General features: G+C 35.2%; 1 protein-coding gene across 1 annotated transcript in view; it reads right to left on the bottom strand.

Annotated features, from left to right (window-relative positions):
• The window catches only part of LOC111043300 (CWF19-like protein 2), a 27041-nt gene extending 1426 nt beyond the window's left edge, over window positions 1-25615 (bottom strand). The window contains exons 1-9 of the mRNA XM_039422668.1: window positions 25384-25615; window positions 21007-21219; window positions 17308-17508; window positions 13131-13883; window positions 10467-10712; window positions 9401-9466; window positions 7290-7508; window positions 5524-5640; window positions 2207-2362 (exon numbers count right to left, since the gene is read on the bottom strand). Coding sequence (XP_039278602.1) covers window positions 2207-2362; window positions 5524-5640; window positions 7290-7508; window positions 9401-9466; window positions 10467-10712; window positions 13131-13883; window positions 17308-17508; window positions 21007-21219; window positions 25384-25467 — 2055 coding nt within the window. The 5' untranslated portion in view covers window positions 25468-25615. The remainder of the gene's footprint in view (window positions 1-2206; window positions 2363-5523; window positions 5641-7289; window positions 7509-9400; window positions 9467-10466; window positions 10713-13130; window positions 13884-17307; window positions 17509-21006; window positions 21220-25383) is intronic.

Below are 25615 nucleotides of genomic sequence, written 5' to 3'. Positions count from 1 at the left end.
TGAGTACTTTATTTATGTAGATTACAATATATACTGGCTTATACACTTATATACAATAGCTTACAATACAGCAAAATTATAGATGAATTTACATAATATAGACTAAGAAAAATAATTATTGAATTGTTTATGTTATGAAAAAAAAGCAATTTGGAATAACTATAGATAATATTGTTATGCATCTACATAAATTATCAATGTCCATTCTTCGGAAAGAATATTCAAAATATCCTTCCCACAAACTCTCTACCAAAAGAGAAGAGAGAGAGAGGAAGGAGAAGAGAAAGAAGAACAGGAAAAGGAAGAAGAAGGAGAGGGAGAGGAGGAGGTATAGGAGAATAAGGATGAATAGGAAGAGAAATCAAGAAAATAAAGAAGTAATCTTCTTTGCCTTGTAAGTTATTAACAACACAAAAACGTAAATCTTTGCTTAACGACAATTTTATAAACATTTATCGAGTACAGGAAAATTACTGTAACTTGTAGTGAGTATTATTGTAATTTATAAATAACTTATTTTAGTAAATCAAGATGAAAAAAATATTCTGTCATTTTACTAAATATACCTACTATTAGTTCTGTGAATACTAGACCTTACGCAGTATTCTCATCCACAAGTACCTGATGTCACCTGTTTTAAATGTTAAAGAAATTCAGTTCACGTTTTTTAAATGTTATCAAACTCAGTTCATGTTTGAATTTGTATTCCATATGATATAATTCATCCAGTTCCGTGATAATCTTTCCATCTGATGAAAATTATTTTTTTACAATCAAAAATATTAGAATTTCTTCAGCATTATTACTTCATTTGATTATTCTTAATCACCTATTAAATTAGTTTTTCAAATGTGAGAATATTGATACTGATGGGCACGCATAATAATACCATGGCTGCAAAACAAAATATTGAAACCAGAGATCTCTTTAAGGTCTTTGATTGAAACTATATACCTTATAGTAATCTATATATATAAAAGCGAAATGGCACTCACTCATTGACTGACTGACTGACTGACTGACTGACTGACTGACTCACTCACTCACTCACTCACTCGCATAACTAAAAATCTACCGGACCAAAAACGTTCAAATTTGGTAGGTATGTTCAGTTGGCCCTTTAGATGCGCACTAAGAAATCTTTTGGCAATATTTCAACTCTTAGGGTTGTTTTTAAGGGTTTAAAGTTCGTCTTTTAGCATGTATATTCTTCTTCTCCCAATCTCTTAATTATAATTGAGATTTCCATATCATATGTTACTATAGAACTATAATCTAGATAGAGTACCTCTTCGAAACAGTTGTTAATTGTAATTGGCAACTAATTAATAATTTTGTCAGGTTGGCATTAAGTTGTGTTGACTTTGTTAGGTTGGCACCAAGTTGAAGATTTAAATGCATTTATCGAGGAAAAATTGATTGGGCACTGCTACTTAAATCCTGGGAATATTATATTACTAGCCGTAAGGCTCGCTTCGCTCTATATCCGTTTAGCCAGACGTTTAGTCTGGACCCCCGACTGGATTGTCCTAACATATGATAAAAATGCTCAAATGAAAAATGCAGGCGAGCGAAGCGAGCCTGCTGATTTCATTCTTGGACGATCCAGTCGGGGGTCCAGGGGGCGGAGCCCCCTGGCTAGACGGATATGGCGAGCGAAGCGAGCCTGACGGCTAATACAGAAATATATACTGGCTTCTCCAGACATCAGTGTTGAATCATCATCTTGTCAGCTGATTGATTATGAATAATTCTATAGTCTGATTAATCCTATCTTCAGAGTAGATGATACATACATATAGTCATATTGGAGTATGGAGTAATTCTTTTTCCCTTCATATTATCCTTAAAATGCAAAGTTTCAAAAAACCTTGTGTATACATCGACGCGCAGTTGAAAAAGGAATATTTCTGCAAAATCTCATAGAATTCTATCAGCGCGTTTGGCCGTAATTGCGTTACATACAGACAGACAAAAGAAAATCAGAGTTAATACATAGACCTCACTACGTTCGGTCAATTAAGATCTCAATTTGTCTATTCTTACTTCGACATCAATAAGTGGATATGAAAGTATTGTATTTTCCTACAGTTACGTTGAAAAGTGGCCATTGCTGCACTGATTACAGAACGCAAAGAATCACTTTTCCGCTCTAGTGCGGGAATGATACATATAAAGAAGGTGAAAAAAAGAGAGATAAACTTACTTTGAAGTAGATGGGAGCCAAATCTCCTTGCTCCTTGGGCAGAGGTACACACTGCAACACCAGGTGTGGGAACTTTGAAAAGCCAGCTGCATGTTCAAACAGCACACAATCCAAGTCTTGCTCCAGAAACATGTCTACCAGCGCTTTTCTGAACACCTAAAACAAATTATTCATTTATTTAACACACAAATATTTCATCCTATCTAATCAAACAACTACAAAAGATAACACTTCATTCTATATTGATATTCATGTTAAGCTGGGTTTTCATTTGTGCGTAAATGCCGTCATCGACAACGACAGGGGGAGAATCTCAGATTGGATAGATTTCAATTTGTCTAAATTAGCTAAAAGATTATGAGTTCAATTATGTTTTGAGGAGTTTGGTATATGAGCTTATAATACGCTTCCTGCATATTTAAAAGAGCTAGAAGTGAGTAATTGACCGAGCGAAGTGAGGTCTAAGATTCAAGTCGACGGTTTGGCATTTCTCTTAATGTTTAAATGTTTATATGTTTTCGCCACACTGCACAGAAAGCAGCTGTTTTCCAGTCCCTACGTAGATCTGAAAGACCTTGTTAGCAGACGACGTTAGAAAAGGGTTTCTTTTCCGGTCTAGCCCAGAAAGTTGTCTCTTTCCAGTCGCTCATGGAAGTAGTTAATAAGTCATCCGCTAGATCGGGCGAGTGTCCACTTTCATCATCAGCATTTCAGTCGCCATGATTTCAGTTCCAGTTTCGAATCAAACTAATTCGCTTCGCAACCAGTTTTATTCAATTATTTATTGTTGATTAGTGCATTCCGAATTTTCGAAAATGCTTGAAGATGACTGTGGTATTCCAAGTGAAATTTTAAAAGAATCTGAAATCCTGACTGCAAATCTTCTACCACTAAAATCAAGAGATAGGTACGATAGCTTAACGAGTATTCTTTATTTTGTATTCTTTATTTATTTTGTCAGCAATACCTGTAGTGTGGCGAAAAATATCGTTCGCACCACGGGCAAAAATGTTTTTCCAGCTCTCAATCTTTTCTAGTCCTCGGCCTACGGCCTCGGACTTGAAACCGATTTCGAGCTGGAAAAATCTCATTTTCTGCTCTAGGTGCGAAATATACTATTTTATGTTGAGCATTTACGGCGAAACGCGGTAATAGATTTTCATGAAATTTGACAGGTATGTTCCTTTTTAAATTGCGCGTCGACTTATATACAAGGTTTTTGGGAATTTTGCATTTCAAGGATAATATAAAAGGAAAAAGGAGCCTCCTTCATACGCCAATATTAGATTAAAAATGAGACTATAGAATTATTCATCATAAATCAGCTGTTTAGTGGACGATAGTACCACCCGTTCAATAACATCGAACATCTTGAAAATGCATCTTTCCATCAACGTTAGTAGACAGTTGACTATAATACTACCCGTTCAAAAACATCGAACATTTTGAAAATTTATCTTTCCATCAACATTGTAGACAGTTGCAGCCAGACCTGATAACAGGTCACACACACACATTCCGGGACGACACGTCACGGTACGATAGAACAAAAAGCTCTATGTTTATTTAGGATTTTCTCTAGACATTTTGAATTGATAAATTATTTATAATTTTTGAGAAAACATAACAACATGTCAATGTAACTTACTGTGCGCGAGGTCTACTGTTCACAGAACTACTAGTTTTAAGAGGACTATGAAAGGGATTTAGATGGAGATGTGTCCATATAGAAAGGAGGAGTATAGTCGAGGGTATTTTGTTTGATGTTTGTATGCTTGGGTTTGTATTTTTTATTTCTTTGAATGTAAATACTTTTTATATACTATGTTTTAATCTTCGACGATGCTATGCATTTGTATAAATGTTTTCTGCATTAAAGAAATCTTGAATCTTGTCATAATGTGAGAAATTAACTCTACACTTTTAAATTGCAATATGTTGATATTATTTGAAATGTTTTGATTCTTGAATAATAAACACAAATAATGAAACGTTATTTGATCAGCTGTTTTAGCACACTTGAAATTTGGACACTATGAATGTCAACAATGCTTGTCTTCGTCGACTGTGGAAGTTTACGCACAAACGAAAATGCACCTTTTAGTCGAGTGCATGAGATTCTGGCTTTATAATTCAGAGGCCTGGGTCCGAATCCCGGCGCGGGCAAGACACTTTTTTCGGGCCACTCCCGTGTTTCGGATGCACACGTTACCGTCGGTCCCGGCTGCCTAAAGACAGTAGTTAGGTCACGTCAGAAGCCCTGAAATTGATGAGGAACAACCTGAAAACTCTGATACCAGACCTGAGCAAGTCAGGTTACATTATATTACTTTATGGTGTTGCTGTCCTAGTCTGTCATTAGACTAAGCTGATAGCTCTATCCTTTTCCAATTCCCCACAGTTAGGGTTAATGGTTAATGCATGTTGGATGGCAGGATGGAGAAAATTTAATCAAATTACCTTATGTTTGAAATCCAAATTTTAATTTGTTTTTCTTACCAAATACATTTTGCAAAAAGCGATTCCGGCTGTTCTGGTGTGATGGAAATAATATTATTATTAATAAACTATAAAACTTGGTATTATTACAAGCCGATTACCTAATTTTCTTCCAATGAATCTGTCTTTTCTTCCTCCTTATATTTAAACTGATTGTTTTTAAAATTAATACAAAAATATATTAAATGTAATCTATTTTTATTTCATTTACCGTATGTATCTTATACTTATATAGCACAATATTCTTAAGAACTGCTCCCACACACGGACGTAATAGCATAAGTAGATATCTCATGGTATAGGGCGTTTATGTCGCAACTTTTACTGTTATCTCAAGCCGATAGTTCATGTTATTTTTTTCCCGTGAAGCTGTGTGACACTGGTAGTCTCTCATATTGTGCCGTTCATACACTCTCACCCCAACAAAACAGTAAAATTCGACAATAATCAACAGTAATCGGCTTGGGATAACGGTAGAAGTTGCGACATGAACGCCCTATACCATGGGATATCTACTTACGCTATTGTTTCTCTATGGTAATAGTCTATGTGGGTTCTAATATTCATTATAATTGTAATTGTGTTGTTAAAATTGTATGATACGTGAATAAATAAATTGAAATTGAGTTATCAAATATTGTTTTCAGTCTATGTAGAACTATAATGAACTACAAAAATAATTCTCCTTAAAATCATGAATATTTATAATTAATCATGAAAAATATATTTTATAGAATTCTAGACGAATAAAATATGATTCATCATTCATTTGGTAACTTTAGAACTATGATGAAAATTATGTAAATTCAAATAAATACCTGTATTTCTTCCCAGACTTCCTCGTCGGCTTGTACGCAGCAGGTGACATGTTGACTGGTCACAATCAGGCAGTGACCTTCGGTGAGGCTTTCATGCGGTGGCAGGCAAAGGTACACCTGCAACAACGACAACATAACATTCTCATAATAATTATTGAATTTATACTAGTAGTTCTGTGAACAGTAGACCTCGCGCTCAGTAAGTTACATTGACCTGTTTTTATGTTTCCTCAAAAATTGATAAATAATTTATCAATTTAAAAATGTCTAGAAAAAATCCTAAATAAACATAGAGCTTTCTGTCCTATCGTACCGTGACGTGTCGTCCCGGAATGTGAGTGTGAGCGCTGTTATCAGGTCTGGCTGCCAAGGTCTATAAATACAGGTCATGACACAATCCCGTGATGCATTGCAAAATCGCCATTTTATGGGGTCCTAGTTCACCAATTTTCAAATTTATCAGGTGTTATCATTAGGATTGAACAACATGATGTGTTATTTTGTAATATTGCTTGGCTTTGAATTGTAAAATAAATTGTTCCGACAGAATATAATAATATTTAGATTCCAACCTAGGAACTGAATTGTTGATTTTTAGATTGGGAACTTGAAACTCTTTTTGAAATTGGCCTCGCATATTTCTGTCTTGTCCCAATGCCTCTTGAATCATAATCCTTGAGTTACAAGAATAAGAACAATTTTTAATAATAAATAGATGGTTAATTGAAACATTTATTATTGAAATTTCATTATTAAAAAATTGAAAACCTGAATTCACATATTATCTGAACTGGAATATTGTTTTTAAAATGCACAATTTTGTTACGAGCAAATTGAATTAGATTGGATTTTCAGATGTACCGCCATAAAGACCCCATAATATGGCCGCTCCATAAGTAACATGAGTGTCATGACCTGTATTTATAGACCTTCCTGGCTGCAACTGTCTACACGTTGATGGAAAGATACATTTTCAAGATGTTCGATGTTTTTGAACGGGTAGTATTATAGTCAACTGTCTACTAACGTTGATGGAAAGATATATTTTCAAGATGCTTTGTTCTAATATGCTTTTTTTCGAGATTAATGCCAAAACAAACAAGTTATCGAATTTACAAAAAATGTAGATTTTTTTATTTATGAACGATATGAGGAATAAAATGTTTTAGTTTAGAAAGATACATTTTTTGAATATTTAAGAGAAGTTCTATTAATATAGTCGATCTGGAAATAAAACGGAGTTAGCACGTCCTATTTCAATTCTTTTTCCTACTATCTTCTCCAATACTTCCCTTTTATTCTCCTCTTCACCCTTCATTCCTTACTTTTATACCCTCTACCTGCCTATTACATGGGAAACCATAGTTGGCTAGGTATTTTTCCTCCTTTCTTTTTTTCAGCACAACTCGCCATGAAGCCTGTTTTTGTATTTCATTGGAAATTTATTTTTGACTGTGATTTTTTTTGTATTTTGATTTCTTTCATGTATATTGTATTGTGTTGATAGGAATAAAAATTGATTGATTGATTGAACAACCCATAACTCACTTAAAAATTTCAGTTGCCACTTTTTCTCACTCTTATAATTATCTTAACAATTATATTGTAAAAGATCATCCAATTTAAAAAAAGTGTACCGAACAGCCTAAATATGAATAATTACCACAATATAAACTCCTCAACTACACAAAAAGTGAAACAATAGCAGGTGCGGTGATGAATTTAATGATTGTCGATTACTTTCTTGTCTGTTGTTAACTGTTTACCTTGCTGCCGATTGCAACGACGAGATGCTTGAGCAGGTGTTGGCTGTCGAGGCACCAGCTGCAGTTGTCGTGTGCGCGTGTGGCACGCTGGTGCTGGCCGATGGCTCTCGCACGCGCACGCTCGTCCGCACGCGCCGCCTCTCGCGCCCCGCCCCCTCGCGACGCCGTCTCCTCGAACACGTCGTCCATGTCTCGAGCACTGTCGTCGTCACCGATTTTCTGCAAATCACAAATTAATTTAAATCTATATAATAAGAGAGAGTAGGGTTGTGTTTGTTCGTGTGTTCGCATCAAAACATGTCAACTTGTGGATTGCATACCGGAAAAACGGGAATGATTTAGATCTCCAAATTTTGCATATAGATTCTAGAAATATCAATCTCGTGCACCTGGAAGCCCAAATTTCAATTTTCCTTCTATATTTTTCAGAATTAATGTTCAAATTAATCTGTGCTACCGTAGGCTACATGAAGTTTCATAGCCCAAAGTGTGTCTTTTTATGAGCAGGTTATAAGACTACCATTTACGAATATGTAGCGCAGCGGTAAAAGGCCTGCTTACGGAGCGATGGTTCCTCGGTTCGAATCCCCGAGGCTTTTCCCATTTTTTTGTTCTTAATTTTTTCCCTCGAAACGTATTATCAATTATTTTTTGAAGGAATTTGTTTTCATTACTATTTAACTTGGATTTTATCAAATAATTATTTTTAATGTAAAATTTTGCCACCAGTACAAATGAATTGGACATAGTCTTCATGCTGTAGGCCTATAATTGAATTTCATAAGAAAAACATGAATAGATCACAATAAAATAAGAAATAATTTATATTCTTCAGTTATAATGTACTATCAGACACGAATTCCCAGTGAAACGAATATTTTAGGTATTTTGTTTGGAATTGGGGAAAACAAAAGGCTGCCTGATTCAAATTGAGGAGGATCCTAATCGAACTAAAATTTATTGATGTATATTGGAAAAATCAATATGATTCTTTGAGGTTTCCAAGTATTATGTATTCTTCAGTTTTCTATACTATAATAAAGGAAAGAACTGGCTTATAAACGTAAGGAATAGGGAATTATGTTTGACGCATCATCACGTCTGAAATATACTCAACTGATTAATTTGAAATTTTGCATATAGACTCTTCATTAACCGAGGATGGTTATAGGTCTATTTTCAAATTTCGATTTTTTATTACGTCAAGTTTTCATTTTGCAGTTTTAAAATAGACCCTTGCGAAGCACGGGGTTACCTACTAGTAGATAAATAAAAACGAGTTTACATTGAGAGATAATACTGCTTTGCATAACTTCAGATTGAGTTCATACAACACATTCAACATCAATTACACCAATCTGAAAATAGTACGCAGACAATTGAGTTATCTTAGCATTAAACTAATAAATCTCATCCCTGGTAACAGAATTGATATTTATTTCCCTGTGGGCAGGTGAAGGATGGGAACGGAAGTCATTCACTGGATCATTGAAAATTTTTCTCTGACATCAGTAATATATTGTAATTTATTTTTTCACTATTAACTCCTTTGGTTTCTTCTTTTTTTCATGTTAGCTTGATTTCGTTTTAAATTGATACTCTCACTCAGCGGACAGGATTTTCCCTTTGCTGGGTGAAGCCAATAGTGTATTCAAATTGTTTTTATTTGAATTTTCCTTTGTTTTAATTTTGTTTTCTATATTAAGAAATTCAATGATTTCACTTTTTGTACTTCTAAGTAAAAATATATTATGTATTAGTGATTAGTGAATTATTTTGATGCAATAAATGAATTTTAACTTGAAAAAAATTGAAATAAATATAGCTTGAATAAAATTAGATTGTGGCATCAAGTGAATAAATAAATATGATTTTATTGCTATGAAACACAAATGTTATGAGCTATGTCAAGCGTATATTAATAGCTCATTTGATGTATTAATGACTAAATAAATAAATTCAAATTCAAAAACTAGAAGGTGGCAGGAAGTCGTCTAAAGAATATAGTAATTGACTGAAATCAAAGAAATAGATTCCCTAACTTTGATATTGATTCAAATTCATTTCAAATTTGAAATGATTGAGATGAATTTGATATGACTAAGACTTACCTTGCCAGCAAGACGAGCAAACATCTCATTCTGATCTTCAGCAGTGTTCCGTTTCTCTCTTTCAAACTGTAACAGACAGTATTTCGATTTGTGATTAAACAAGTAAAATGGTCATTTTGTACACTTATGTTGACAATATAATCAGTGAATTAATTGCTATATGTGGTTTAAATAATATACAATTCCTTGATGTTCACACAAAACAGAAATGTGCATATTTACTTGAAGAAAATATAGACAACAACACTATACTAGACAGTAGGACAATACTCATGTGTTGGCAGTCCAATCTAGACTGGCTCAACATCCTACTATATTAAGCGAGCAATTTCTGTGTATTTATATCTGGTTATTTATGTTCAACGGATCTCGAAAACGGCTCTAACGATTTTCACGAAATTTGGAGCATAGTAGGTTTATGATATAAAAATTCGATTGCACTAGGTCTCATCCCTGGGAAAACTCGCTGAACGACATTAAAAGGATAATTCATCCTTGGAAAACAGATGATAATTTCGTCATCTGTCGATAACAGAAGATGCGTGTGCCTGTGTGAGAGAGAGACAAAATTATTTCCAGCTGTGTAATCATAATCAATCAGCGAGAAATTTTATCTAGCTAGACAATTTAATAGATTTAATCAACATAATCTGATTTGTTGGCATGACATGATAATCCTCCTAAACTAGAGTATATCATAATTTTCAAAGTTGATAATTATTTGACAATTCTAAGTGATTAGTGAGTGTTATTTTGTTATTCAATTTGGTTTGTATACAATCTAAATTATATTTTTTTTGTAGCAGTAGCATATAGCCTACTTATATTGATTTTTTTGTAAAACTTTTTTGTATTTTGTTTTTGGCAAATAAATTCATTCATTCATTTTTTTCTTATATATAGAAAAATCAATATATATCTCAAAAACTAAGGTCGATATAAGGAAACTTTACTGGACTTTTTTGTTGCAAATTTCATGTGGAATCTATGGTCTTCGGCTGTTACCCCTTACATGAAACACTCTGTATATTAATTGCATTGATTGTCAATTGATTCTGAAACATACCATCTCCTGCAGCGTGAATCGGTCGTCGTCTGCAAAATAGCGCACCCGCTTTCCACTGTCATCGTGCGTCTTCACCTTCTTTCCGCTTTTGCCGCGGCTGGCATCGGCACGGTTTGAGGGCGCGGCAGGCGCGGCTAGCGGCTGAGTGAAACCGCGCCCATCGGTCACTGTTAGCACCACGCGTTCAGGCGCGGCGGCCGCTTCCCGAGCCCGTTCCAGGCGCGATTTCAGTTCGGCGGCTAGCTCCTATTCAACAAATTGATAGAATAGAACAGTGATGAATGACTCAATTTGTGATAATGCTATCGCTAATTAAATTTGAAATCTTCAAATGCTTAGTAAATTTCTATTAGCATGATCCGAATTCACAATGTAATAGTATATTTCGCACCTAGGGCCGAAAATGAGACTTTTCCGGCTCGAAATCGGTTTTCAAGTCCGAGGCCGTAGGCCGAGGCCTAGAAAAGATTGAGAGCCGGAAAAACATTTTTGCCCATGGTGAGAACGTTATTTTTCGCCACACAGAAAAATAAACAATATGAATATGAGAATAATTGTTTATTAGGCACTTCCGAAAGCAAAACAGGAAGGTCATAGCTCTAGCAAATCTGAGATAATCTAAATTTCAGGAAATTGTCCAAGTAATTTTTTTTATTCTGATTTGTCTAAATAACCTAAAAGATTATGTTCAAATATGTAAGAGGTTGAGTTCATACATTCTATTCTTCCAAATGACAAAAAGATGATATTATTATAAATGTTTTGATTCTTGAATAATAAACAGAAATAATGAAAAGTTTTTTGATCAGCTGTTTTAGCACACTTCAAATTTGGCCAATCTGAATGACAACGTCAACAATGCTTGTTGTCGACTTCGGAAGTTTAGGTTAGAAGTTCTATCCTACTCTGAAAAATAGAATTTGAATAGTTTATAATATATATATTATCAGTATTTTATTCATCCAAATGAAATTATAGTATCTTATTGCAGAATACTTATTCAATTCTAGAAGCATAAACTGATTCCGTTTCATAAACCATCTTGTAAACACGTTCACATCAAATCAGAATCAGCTGACTTCAAGGTTATTTTACAGCCCTAGGGCCGTAAAGCTTTTACCGGCCTGGTCAGAAAACAATCATTTTCGGCCTCTACATGACGCACGAAAACCAGCTTATTACATCCAAGTGGGGCGAAAATTTACTTTAAACTCTCCTGTTTAACTCAATTAACGCTCTGAAAGCTCCAGCGTTTACTCCACTTTAGAATTACTATTCCACTGAAACGTCCGACTATATTATAACTCGGTAACAAAGAATATTTGAGTCCATGATTAGAGAAACTTTTTCCATTATTTTTGGTAAAGGAATTTTTGTCATAGTCATTCAATCTCAGCTGCTTTCCATGCATGAAATCAAGCCGGTAAACAGCTGTTTGCAGAGCAAATATGCATTATTATGATTCTCATTACAGCATACTCTATTGTAATGAAACCAAAATATGTAATATGTTTTCTTTACAGTCGAGTATGTTTCCTAGTTCCGAAATAGGAACAGCAAAACTACTTTCAAAAAAACCACCTTCAGCACTCCAGGTGGAAGTTTTGTCAACTTCCACAACATCCCTGATTCGAAATTTGTAAACTACGTTATGTTTATTGAATGCAGGTAGTAACTTCAGTACAAGCAGGTACTGTTTTCTATTTCTCAATTATTATTCTTCAGATTATTATGACAAAAATTAGTGTAAGTTTCTTGGACGTAAATGTCTTTTGCAGTGCTCCAATGAAATTCTAGTCTCGGCTAACGCCTCGACTAGATACATCATTCTCGCCTGCAAAAGGCCCCTTCCCGTCCTTGTGACGTAGCATACTATACATGGAGGAACTCCATGTAGAGAATTATTCCGATCAACATTGACGCTCACACTACCTTGTCTGTATATCGTGGAGTCTGTAGCAATTGGTCTCAAGCATGCATCGACGTGGACAAGAGGGGCTGACCTACACAATTATAATACGCGCTTAAGGAACACCCACAAAATACAACAACATCGTTCTACGAGAAAAATCCAATTCACATGAGCCAAAAAATGATCAACTCCCTGCCGCACCATCTTAAGGACATTGACAATAGAGTGCAGCTCAAGAAAAAATTGAAGGACTCGCTGGCTGATAAGTGTTTTTATGACATGAATGACTTTTTTGTTTTGTAATAAGTGACGATTGCCAAAGAATTTTATTGTTGTACATGCAAAGAGTAATAAATTCAAATTCAATTTAAAATAGCCTGCCAGTATGACAAAGTGCTTCTGAAACACTCTGTATTTGTCATAGAATTTTTATAAATAAATGAATGCTTTTATAAGGTTGAGGTTCTCACAGCATAATCTACAATATAATGAATAAATAACTGGCTTATACAAGTACAGGATAGGATAGGAGATTCACTTATGACGCATCATCACGTCTGAACTGCTGGGCTGATTAACTTAAGTCTGTCAAGTTTTAAAATGGTCCCTTGCGGAGCACGGGTTACCAGCTAGTACTAAATAAAAGTTGGAAAAAATCAATCCATCTGCAAGTAAACATCCTGTGCGGAGGTGGAAATTTTTAAACATAATACAAATCAGTAAATCAATAATGGGACAGTTTTAACACTCACCGTATTTCCCATAATTTCAGCCTTCACCAGTTTAGCAGCCAACTCGTTTCGCTCGTCCGCAGTCAGCACCGATGACGTCACGAGGCCGCCATCTTGTTTACTCTCGTCACGTGACGACGGTTCATTGGACGCGTTTCGAGCCGGCACATCACCATCGTCATCAACTCTCCTTTTGCCGTCATCATCATTTGCTGACGATGATTTTTTCCTCCATCCCCCACTAGAAGAAGAAGTCAAGGTCGATTCTCGCTCCCTCCTTCCATCCTTCTTCTCCTCCTCCTCTTCTTCGCTATCCTCCTCGTTCCTCCTTCTACCTCCTTCGTCCGCCGACTTTTTCCTCCACCCACCGCTGCTTCTAGAAGAGGAATGGCGACCACTCCGCCAATCTCTCTCCCTGTCATCTCGTCTTCTATCTCTCTCCCTCCTTTCTTCCTTCCCATCTTTCTCCTCTTCGTCATCATCCCGTGGCTTCGCGAAAGTCTTATTCCTCTTGTTCTCCTTCTTCCACTTATCATACTCGTCATCCCCATATTTATCAGTTTTTCTCTTTCGATGATCGGCTTCTTCATCTCCACTAGACTCGTTGTTGGGTTTCATGAATCTTCTTTTAGAAGTGACGTCATCGCTTCGATTAGTGACGTCATATGATTTTCTTCTTTGATACCTGTCATTGTTGTCGTAGTTTGATTTGTGACTGTTTCTCCTCTGCTTCTCCTCCGCCTCGGCAATCAATGATTCCAATTTGGCCAAAGACTGAAAAAATGTAAAAAAAGGTTACATTAATTAAGTTTACAAAAAAGTTTGAATAGAACAAGTCACACAATACTATAAAAAACTGAAAACAGAGCAAATCAACTACTGTAACTGACTACTGCTGTGGTATGAGTGAACCTATAGTGAGGTCCATGTTATAATGGCAGTGGACAAAGATAGAAGAATAGCGATGCCGATTCTCTGCATTGATCTATATATATAAAAGCGAAATGGCACTCACTCACTCACTCACTCGCATAACTGAAAATCTACCGGACCAAAAACGTTCAAATTTGGTAGGTATGTTCAGTTGGCCCTTTAGAGGCGCACTAAGAAATCTTTTGGCAATATTTTAACTCTAAGGGTTGTTTTTAAGGGTTTAAAGTTCGTCTTTTAGCATGTATATTCTTCTTCTCCCAATCTCTTAATTATAATTGAAATTTCCATATCATATGTTACTATAGAACTATAATCTAGATAGAGTACCTCTTCGAAACAGTTGTTAACTGGCAACTAAATTAATAATTTTGTCAGGTTGGCATTAAGTTGAGTTGACTTTGTTAGGTTGGCACCAAGTTGAAGATTTAAATGCATTCATCGCTGAAAAATTGATTGGGCACTGCTACTTCAATCCTGGGAATATTATATTACTAGCCGTCAGGCTCGCTTCGCTCGCCATATCCGTTTAGCCAGACGTTTAGTCTGGACCCCCGACTAGATTGTTCTAACATATGATAAAAATGCTCAAATGAAAAATGCAGGCGAGCGAAGCGAGCCTTCTGATCTCATTCTCGGACGATCCAGTCGGGGGTCCAGGGGGCGGAGCCCCCTGGCTAGACGGATATGGCGAGCGAAGCGAGCCTGACGGCTAGTAAATTATATTTCTACACTGTCAAAAACATAATTGGCATCGTTGTGGACCTAGAAAAGGATAGTACCACCGGCTTTGTCGAATGATAGACAAGGATAGCAAAACCAAAGTTGATCAAATACTGTCATTATAACGTGGACCTCACTATAACAAAATTTTTATTATTACCTATTATTATTTTTTAAATAATACTGAGGGTGATGCCTACATAAGCTCTCAGGCTTGTCCGTGGGTAATGAGTGAGAGGGATGAGGATGGTAAGAGATGACGACCACTTTTTGGGTAGTCGGGACCGACGGTGTATCGTCACCTCCGAAAGACGGGGGGGGGGGGGGCTTCGATTTTTAATAACATAACACAGTAAAAAACTTAAATCAGAGCAACTTAGCTGACTGTAACCATAGAGAAAAGATAGCTTATGCTATCAAAATGGTTATAACTCAAATCTGCTGTCAATTGGACTTGTGATTACAAGTTCACGCTATCATTTTCACTGAATCACGTACAAACTGTGATTAAGTTCAGTATTAATTTCCTACTTTCTGAGTACAGTGAATCGGTCTTGCTGCTCTAAAGGTGCGTACAGATATACGCACCGCGAACATTAGCAATTCACTTTTAATCAGCTGACTATATCTGTATTTTACAGAAACGGTAAGATGCAGATATAAAAAGCTTGGAATCAGCTGATTAAAAGTGAATTGCTCATGTTCGCGGCGCGTAAATCTGTACGCACCTCAAGATATACCTGTACTGCCACAGACACAAGTTTATTTACATCGTCTCTCGGCTCCCAGAACAGACTATGTGTTTAGTTCACTTAGGGCTAAGCTTCACGAAGCGTTTTCAAGGCTGATTGGGTTGGCGTTCGGATATCAGCTGATAATCAGCCAATCGGAGAGCTTCCTGCCCTGCCCAATGGTCGAACCAATTGGATTATGAACTGTTTGCCATATGATGCTCACTGCAGACCTTATTTCAGAAAAGACAAGATTTTTACAGTAGTATCCCTCTATATTTACGCATAAGGTCATTATGATTGGCAGGGTTTGATGCATTCACGCTCTCATTTCATTGCTCCTATTTCATGCACAGTTTCATTATTACTTCGCTTTTTTTTATTAAAAGTCTGATCACAATGTTGTGTGATGGGACCACCTTCATAGTTTATCTGTCACCTATTTCATCTTCCCTCTATTGTATTTTATTATGAACTTCAATTTTTCATGGTATACTTTCATGATAAGTTTCACTCCACATGGATGCAAATAACAACTTGCTAATGTGATAATACTTTAGTTGATGTTGATGGCTCAATATGTACAATATTATTTTCTTCAATATTTGTAATTATTAATACTAATGCATAACTGAAAATAATTATTTATCTCTTAAGTTTAATTTAATTTTATTATGTCAATTTTTGTAAATGTTACCATAGACAAGAGCCTAGTAACAATTGTCAATAAATATCTTATCTTTATATTTACAAGACGGTTCTATATATAAAAAAGTATGTAACGGTTAGGCAATGTAGAAGCATATACATGAACATAACACAAGAGGAAAAAATGATTTCGACCTCCCACACAGTAGACTGCTGAAAACGCAGAGACATATCTCATGAACTTATGTCATTGTGCGAAATATCAATGTGAGGACAATGTAGTTGGTGATGATGGTTGAAGCTGAAAATTAGGAGTTTTTCACAATACAAGGAGCATTGTTGTCAGGTGTACCTGGAAATCCATATGAGATAGAGCGCTCTACCTGATTTCAGATTGTAGAGCACAAAAATACGCCCAGAGAGATTTCGAATTATACATCTAAATGGTAACAATTGGAAGATATTGTTGATCGAAAACTAAAATTCATCAAAATTGATTTTTACGACAAATTTCACTCATTTTTAAAAAATCATAACTCTGTACTCATTGGAAATAGAGAGTTCCGAATAATCTCATTTAATTCAAAATATTATAATCTTTAAAAAAGGCGAGAGCAAATTTTTCTGTCCGATTACGATATTTAGAAGAAATAGCTGAAAACTGGAAAATGAGCCGAAAATATGAGGTTTTTGGGCCACCCTGTATCTAGCACAAGGAAATTTTGCATGAAGAAATTGGTTCTGGACTTCTCTTATGTACCCAAATAGTATATTAAAAAATCAGAACTACAATATAAATTGCATGCACCAATGTATATAGTGACTGGACTAAATTATGAAATGAAACTACCAACGCCTTCATGTGTACGGTATCACAATTTCCAACGCGCGACAAACGCGGCGTTTACCAAGCGACAAACGTCGTCATGTGGTACAGGCACTTAGACAATCCACTCTATTCACTGTAGGAATTTCCAGTGAAGAGTGTGATTGACAAGTAGCGACTTCCTTAACGTGCCTCTCATCCTTGTGATGTAGGTTGTGAAATAAAAATGAAATGAAATGCCGACTCATCTGAAAACGCCTGAAAAAAAAAAACGCGTTGTGTGGCTTGGACCTTGAGATAAGCTTCTTCTCATGAAAATCTAGATGATGAAGTGACTCACCCCCCAGCGTTCAGCAACCACCTCTTCCAGAGACCGCTTCTCCTCCAGTGCCTGCTCCTTGCTACGGCGCATCGCTCTGCGCAGCCAGTCTAGGCCAAAGTCACCCACTGCCCCTCCGCCCACCACCGCCTTCTCCTCCTCCGGCAGACCACTTCCGCCATCTTTCCAATACGGATTCAGCTCCCGGGCGGACTGGCCTAACTGTAAATATCGACAAAATCATTATGATGAAGATAAAAAGCTCATAGAGAAAAGATAGCACACGAAGATATCCCATATCCCAAGTCAATATTTTGCCAACTCCAGCCGATTACTGTCTATTATTACTGTTTTGTTGGATAAGAGTGTAAGAACGGCACAGTATGAGAGACTATCAGCATCAATTAGCTTCACGTGGACTATCAGTTTATTGTACTATTATTTGCTCTATAAGAATTTTTCAATTTTCACGTGGATGTAATAAATACTTATTTTGAGACTCTTCAAGAAAGAGAACTACTTTAGAAAACGCAAATTAGAGAGGCGGGTGATGGTGCCACCATCTCTGAGTGAAATTGGCAAACTTCAAGCATTAATTGCATGTGTTATTCTAATAATGGTCATGTGTCAATCCCTTATTTTGACAATTTTAAAATCAGGTTTTATTTATGTTTTAGAGAAAAACAAACAAATACTTGTCCAATTACAACAGTTCAGTGAAGGCTTGAATTGGTGCTACTCGTTTCTTATTTTTGGTAAGTTTTTTTTACTTAATTTACAATTTGTATGACTGAATTCTAAAAATCTTGAATAAACATATTTTTAATGAGAAGTCAGGTTATGGCGACATTTCAAATATAAACAAACACAAAGCGGACAAACGTTTTTACTGCTTGAAATTTACCAATTTCACGTTCAGAGATGGTGCCACCATCACCCGCCTCTTCAATTCGCGTTTACTATAGGACTATCGGCTTGAGATAACAGTGAAATTTGGAACATAAACGCCTGATACCATAGGATATCTTCTTATGTTATCTTTTCTGTATGGTAATATAAAAGTGTGAGTTATGTGTTAGAAATTGTTCATACATAATTTTCATTATCAGACAACAGTGAATGACTGAATAATAACGGTGACTTATTATTTGGAATAGTTATACTTGATAATAGTTACAGAGCTTCGAGATGCATACTTATTCTAGTGAATATAGTGAGGTCCATGTTATAATGGCAGTGGAAGAAGATAGGAGAACTAGTAACCCTACATGATTCTAAAGCTAGGTTTACACTAGTAGTTCTGTGAACAGTAGACCTCACGTAGTATTCTCATCCACAAGTACCAGATGTCAACTGTTTTAAATGTTAACAAACTCAGTTCACGTTTGAATTTGTATTCCATATAATTCATCCAGTTCCGTGATGGTCTTTCTATCTGATGAAAATTAATTTTTTAGAATCAAAATTATTATAATTTCTCCAGCGTTATTTAGTTAATTTGTTTATTTTTATTCACCTATTGAATTAGTTTTTTTCGAATGTGAGAATATTGATACTGATGGGCACGCATAATAATACCATGACTGCAAAACAAAATATTGAAACCAAAGACCTTAAAGCTGCGATTAGACCAAATTTATTAGAAAAATGTTAGTAACTCAATCCTTTTAGATTATATTAGATTGAACATAACTTAACATACACATGATTAACATGTGTGTTTGTCAACTTCCGTTCAATCTAATAGAATCTATAAGGATTCAACCCAGCTTGAAGATGCATACCTGTTTAATGTATTGATTGAAACTATAGACCTTATACAAATACAGTAATAGACTGGCTTCTCCACACATCTGTGTAATCAGTTGTCAGCTGATTTATGATGAATAATTCTATAGCCTGATTTTTACTCTAATTATGACGTATGAAGGAGGCTCCTTTTTCCTTTTATATTATCCTTGAAATGCAAAATTTCAAAAAAACCTTGTATATACGTCGACGCGCAATTTAAAAAGGAACATACCTGTCAAATTTCATGAAAATCTATTACCGCGTTTCGCCGTAAATGCGCAACATAAAAACATTTAAACATTAAGAGAAATGCCAAACCGTCGACTTGAATCTTGGACCTCACTTCGTTCGGTCAACTATGTAGCAGAGCTATATAGCTCTGCTACATGTTCAAAAAGTGACACTGGAGATCTGCTATATAGCACGGCTATATAGCAGTTTTAAGCCTATTTTCTCAGCTATATAGCAGAATTGAGCTATCCAAAGTTTTCAGTAAACATCAAAGAGAATCAGAGCTACATGTAGCTCTGCTATATGCCATTTTTGTTTATAGCAGAGCTAGATGTAGCTGCTCTGTCCTTGAAGGAAGACTGCCGCAACTGTTTACTGCTGTTTAGTGCCTCCTGGATTTACAGCTGATCACCTGATATACCGTACTCATTTGTTGTCAGAGTGCTAGTAGGTTACTGCGCATTACAAGCATTTCTTTCTGATTTATAATTATATTATTGTGTAAAAATAGAGAGTGAATTCGACTGAAATAGAGACAATATTAGAAGAAAGATCTTGAAACTACTATCACACCGAATTTCATAGGTCAAATCGTCTCTATCATCCTCATTTAGGTCCTTCAAAAGGTCACTCACTACCACTGTATAGTTTTCTAGCCAGAAGGGAGGGTCTTATCCAAAATCTTCTTTCTCTTCCCTGTGCTGAAAATATCACAGTAGCTGCGGCGAAAGCAGCGACTGCTGCAAGAACTACCTTCTTCTTCGACTTCTGACTGGGAACTGAATAGTGAACTTTATTCCAAACATCTTGCAGAGCTACTACATATAGCTCTGCTAGATAAAATTAGCGTTAAAATCTACTTATAGCAGAGCTACATCTAGAAGAGCTATATGTAGCTGACAGAGCTATATGTAGCTCAAATTTTATATAGCTCTGCTATATAGCTCTCCAGCTACATAGTGTAAACGTAGCTTAAATCATACAGATAGAATGATAAATCATTCTAGAGCTGTATTATCCCTATTTTGTATTTGATATAACACGTTTAGTTGTTTTAGTTTTGAAGAGAATAAATTCGCCTATTGAACTAAATTGTGCAACTTCATTGAATAATTTAATTGAAATCATCGAATTCATAAATCGTTGAGTGATGTTCTTGAAAGGAGACAAATTTAAAAAAAAATCTATGATAACTGAGGGTGAGGCCACACAAGGCGTTTTTTCAGTCAGCACGAAAGGACAGGAAACTTTCCGATTGACTGGACAGAAGGTCACTCAATCGGCCGCCAATCGGGGAGCTTCCTGTCCTTTCGTGCCGACTGAAAAAACGCCTTGTGTGGCCTCACACCCAGTTATCATAGATTTTTTTGATTTGAGTGACCTTTTTATCATTGAGTGACCTTCCTGTCCAGTCAATCGGAGAGTTTCCTGTCCTGTCATATTATTTAGAATATGATATTTTATGTAAATATTCATTATTTATAAAGAATTTGTATTTTATGTTTGTAAGTATGAATTGTATATTAATTTTTGTTGACATTAATAATTGAATTGAATTGAATTTGTCATGTCAACTGGAAGAAAACAACTCGTATGGACTTGACCCTGAGAAAGCTGAGTTACCTTTTTTGACATGCCCTTATAGTTTTTGTGATCACATTATGAACCTAAACCGTTTAGAAAATGAATACTAAATACCTTGTCGAGATTCACGCGTTCCTCTTTTTTCGGCTTTCGTTTCTCTTGTATTTCTTCTCTCGTCCGGAACTGACCAGAAAAAGATGCCCACTCGTCATTATCTTCTTCCTTCTTAGCGGTGGCCTTCTGTATATCTTCGTCTCTGCTTTTGGTCGAATTTTGGGAGGCAGTGGGAGCTTCTACCCATTCGTCTTCACTACTAGTGCTGTCACTCTGAAAGTTCAATAGATTACTAAATTATAGAAAAAAATCTGGTGTGGTACACTCACATAACTTTTCTTTCTCATTGAGCTGTAACATCAAACAATAATAATTTAGGGGGATAACAATGACAATTGGCTGCTACATATTTAAAACTACGATCATACTGTTGTATTTAATTGTTTTCAGAGTACTGCTGCGTTTACACCAAAGTTATTAACAAAATGCTAATAACTTAATCCTTATAGATTCTATTAGATTGAACGGAACTTGACAAACACATAATATGCTCATCATGTGTATGATAAGTAATGTTCAATCTAATAGAATCTATAAGAATTAAGTTATTAACATTTTGTTAATAACTTCGGTGTAAACGCAGCTTACATTTTCCTTAAAATAACGAGCGAAGCTCGGTGCCCCGATATTTATGTGTTCTTTTGAATAAACTACCTAACATACCTACCTCAAACACGAGAAGGAGGTTTCAAAGTAAATTTCTTAAGAATGGGGTGGACCCCCTGTTAATTTCTCAGGGAGGAGACTCATGCCAGTTAATAGAGCTGATATCTATACAGGGTATGAATTTGAAAAAAATCAGTCGTCATTTTTGAGAAAATCGTGATAGAAATTTAACAAAATCCATTTTTCACAAGAATATTTTGGAGCTCCTGCAATTTTACCAGAAATGATACTCATGTCAGTTGATAGGGCTTATAAATAGCTATCCAGGGTATAAATTGTAAGAGAATCGTTTGAGCCGTTTTCGAGAAAACCGTGAAAAACATGGTTTTTTAAACCTCGACCTAGTACATTTTTTATGCAGCTCAAACATCCATAGACCTATATCTTTAAACCTCGACCTAGTAAATTTTTTATGCAGCTCAAAAGTCCATATACCTATCTTAAACCACTGAATTTATTCCGCACGTCTTCAGAATGTATAAACCTCTTATGAGGTGAATCTACTGCGCTCGTTAAGTTAGGGCCTATGATAAATACATTATTTTAATATTTTCACCTACAGAACCTTCTCTGTTACACTTTACCTTTGGTGTAATTTCACGTTCCAAAGTACCTGTCGTCAAATTTTTGGTTGGGATCGATTTAGTATGTTATTTTGAGTACAAAATTACAAAACTTAAACAGCGGTTACTATTGTTTTTAAAATAAACAAAGTTCAAAGAAACACATTTTTACATGCATTAACCTATAAGTGACAACCATTTTGATTATCGAAATCATCAAATTATGATATTCCTAACCTAAACTTCCCAAACCTAAAGCTTTTGCTAACCTAATATATTAGAGGTGTTTGAAAAGTCGTAAACAAAGTAAGGTTAGTAAAACTATATTATTATTTTTTTAATTTATGATGAGTGACCGCCGTTTATTTCTTGTGATTTTGTGTTAAAATCCTGGTTTGATTTTAACCAAAAAATTGATGACAGGTATTTCGGCACTGGACCTACAGTTTAGCCTTTTACGAGCTACCTTTTCTGGTCCACTGTGTTTTGAGCAATACCAAGTACATCTATTGAAATTATAGATCCATTAAATATCAACAAAATAGTGAGTTCTATTCTCCATAATGAGAACTGGAAGAAACTACAATTAAGTTGAGTATCAATTGGTTAAAAAGCAGTGGCGAGGCGTGGAATACTCCACCGGTCATCGCAGGGGTCCCCCACTCAAGTAGGTCCAAGTGCCCTCTTCAAAAAAATGTTAGAAATGCTAGAAAATTGTTGACTTTTGAGGCTTTTGCAGTACCTGAAAATTTTCCTCTGAAATCACATACAAAAGGCAGAGAACTGAGAATTCTCTCCAATTTCACCTCTTGTATAATTTTCAGTGTATCCTCACTACCAAATTTCCATTACTTGCCATTCTCACTACAACTGGAATTTCTTTCAAATTAATAATACTGTTACCATCTTCCACTTCCTCCATGTTTCACACTTCACATTTGCTAATTCATGTTTAAAAAAAACTATTACAAACTCACACGAATAAGAATAACCTCACTTTTAAGAGCAAATCTACAGACAAATTCTGTTGTACAATATTATAATGAATCATTATTGTCAGTGAACCCTAAAAAAAGTAAGTGCCTTCAATTTGGTTTCAAACTAGAGATGTGTAGTTCGCGAACGAACTAGTTCAAATGAACTACTCCAGAGTGTGAACTATTCACATCAGTCGGTCGTTCAGGCGAACTACAGTTCAGTTTGGCTTGGCTTGGTACTGGGTAAAATCAAAATGTCGTAGCTATATGATACGTACTACGCAGACGCATACACATAGTTCATAGTTCACCTAGTTCACCACAGTTCATAGTTCAATAGCTCCTTTGGTCATAATATTAGTATTTTATGTCTGAACTATTAGCTCAGTTGACATTCCGATAGTTCAATAGTTCCTTTGGTCCTAATTGATTTGTATGTCTGAACTATTCTGAACTAGCTGGCGTTCGTCACCAGTAAAATAGTCACTAGGCGTTCAAAATCAAAATCGTTCGTTGACATTTGAAAGTATAAATGATATAAAATTCATATAGAATTAATACCATTTTTCATAAGAGTAAGGAATCATGATAATTTTTTGTAAGTTTGGAGTATATTAGAAATAGAGTTTAGTTTATTGTATGTAAAAATTAATATTATGTTTGTTTGCTTATATTGCTGGTTTTTGTGAAAGTATAAATAATTAATTTAACATTAAAACAATTTTTTATAAGAGTATTTTGATTTATAAGAGTACATGATTATTTTTTGTAAGTTTGGATTATATTAGAAATAGAGTTTAGTTTATTGTATGTAAAAATTTATATTATGTTTGTTTGCTTATATTGCTGGTTCTTGTGAAAGTATAAATAAATTATTTAACAATAAATAATTTTCTGTTAGTGAGGAATCATGATTGTTATTCTTTCAATTCCTAATCAACAGTCCCAGTTTCGATGACATGTCTGTTTCTTATAACTTATTATAGCTATTTTAACTTGTTAACATGTTTCATTATTAACTTATCTTTAGTTTAATAATAATAAGTGGAAGCTATTTCGACTTGTTAACTTGATCTAGTCTAGTCTAGAAGTGCAACAATGCAGTGCAATGAAGCTAAACTGCTAAATGTAGTCCAATCACACATTAGGCTAATTTAAAAATGTGAACTAGATAGTTCAATTGAACTAGTTCCTTAAAATAGTTCACTTTGGTGAACGAACTAAGGCGAGATAGTTACATTCAATGAACTACTTTGCCCATCTCTATTTCAAACATTATGAATTTGAACCAGTAATAAGCATTGGTGACTCTATTGTGGAGAATGTGACAGAGGCGAGTCTGTTGCGACTGATTGTGGATAAGGATCTCTCATGGAATGCCCATACTGACGAACAGAATCAGTAGCAGTTTATTTGTTCTGCGAAACATAGTCAAGTGTGTGCCCCCTGAGACAGGAAAAACGTTATATTTCGCACTCATTCATTACATATTGCATATGGAATTGAGCTCTGGAATAACACGTCTCTGCAGAACATAAATAATATATTCATTCTGCAAAAGCGGGCTATTAGGTGTTTAGTGAGATTGGGGTTCAATCATCCTTGTCGAGATTATTTTCAAGGCTGTGCATACTCACTGTACCTTGTATTTTCATTTTTAAAACTTTATTATATGTGATTAAGAATATGGGCAGTTTAACGACCAATGCACAGGTTAAGAGTTAAAATTATTTTAATATTTCTAGTCCAATTCCTCTACTTATCGCCGCATCAAACGATGACCGGACGCCTCGCCACTGTTAAAAATTAACTGGTGTAAGGTACGTCCAGTGCCAAAATACCTGTCATCAAATTTTTGGTTGGGATCGATTTAGTATGTTATTTTGAGCACAAAAATTAAACGGCGGTCACTATTGTTTTTAAAATTAACTAAGTTCAAAGTAGCGCAATTTTACATGCATTTAATCTCATTTTAAATAAGCTTTCCTAACCTTTATGCACGTGAAATTGTGCTAATTTAAACTTAGTTTATTTTAAAAATAATAGTGACCACCGATTGATTTTTGTGATGTTGTGCTCAAAATAACATACTAATAGATTTTAACCAAAAATTTGATGACAGGTATTTTGGCACTGGACGTACACTTTAGCCAAGTAGGTAGACTACTTACCGAACTTGAAGATTTGTGGCGTCTTTTTTTCTTTTTCCTGACTTTTTTATGCTTACGGTGGGATTTATGTGAATCCATTAGCATTCGATTGTTGCAAGGTCTTTTTAATATTGATGTTATACCAATATAGTAGAAAATGCAATGTTTATATTTATAAAATATAAATTAAAGTAACTTGCAAAACCACAAGGTCCACAACTCCACAAGAGTCTTTCGAAAGATGAACATAACC

The sequence above is a fragment of the Nilaparvata lugens genome, chromosome 3, assembly GCF_014356525.2.
Source record: "Nilaparvata lugens isolate BPH chromosome 3, ASM1435652v1, whole genome shotgun sequence".
Taxonomy (NCBI): Eukaryota; Metazoa; Arthropoda; class Insecta; order Hemiptera; family Delphacidae; genus Nilaparvata; species Nilaparvata lugens.
The sequence above is the reverse complement of the archived record's forward strand: the minus strand, read 5'-3'. Positions and strand labels throughout refer to the sequence as shown.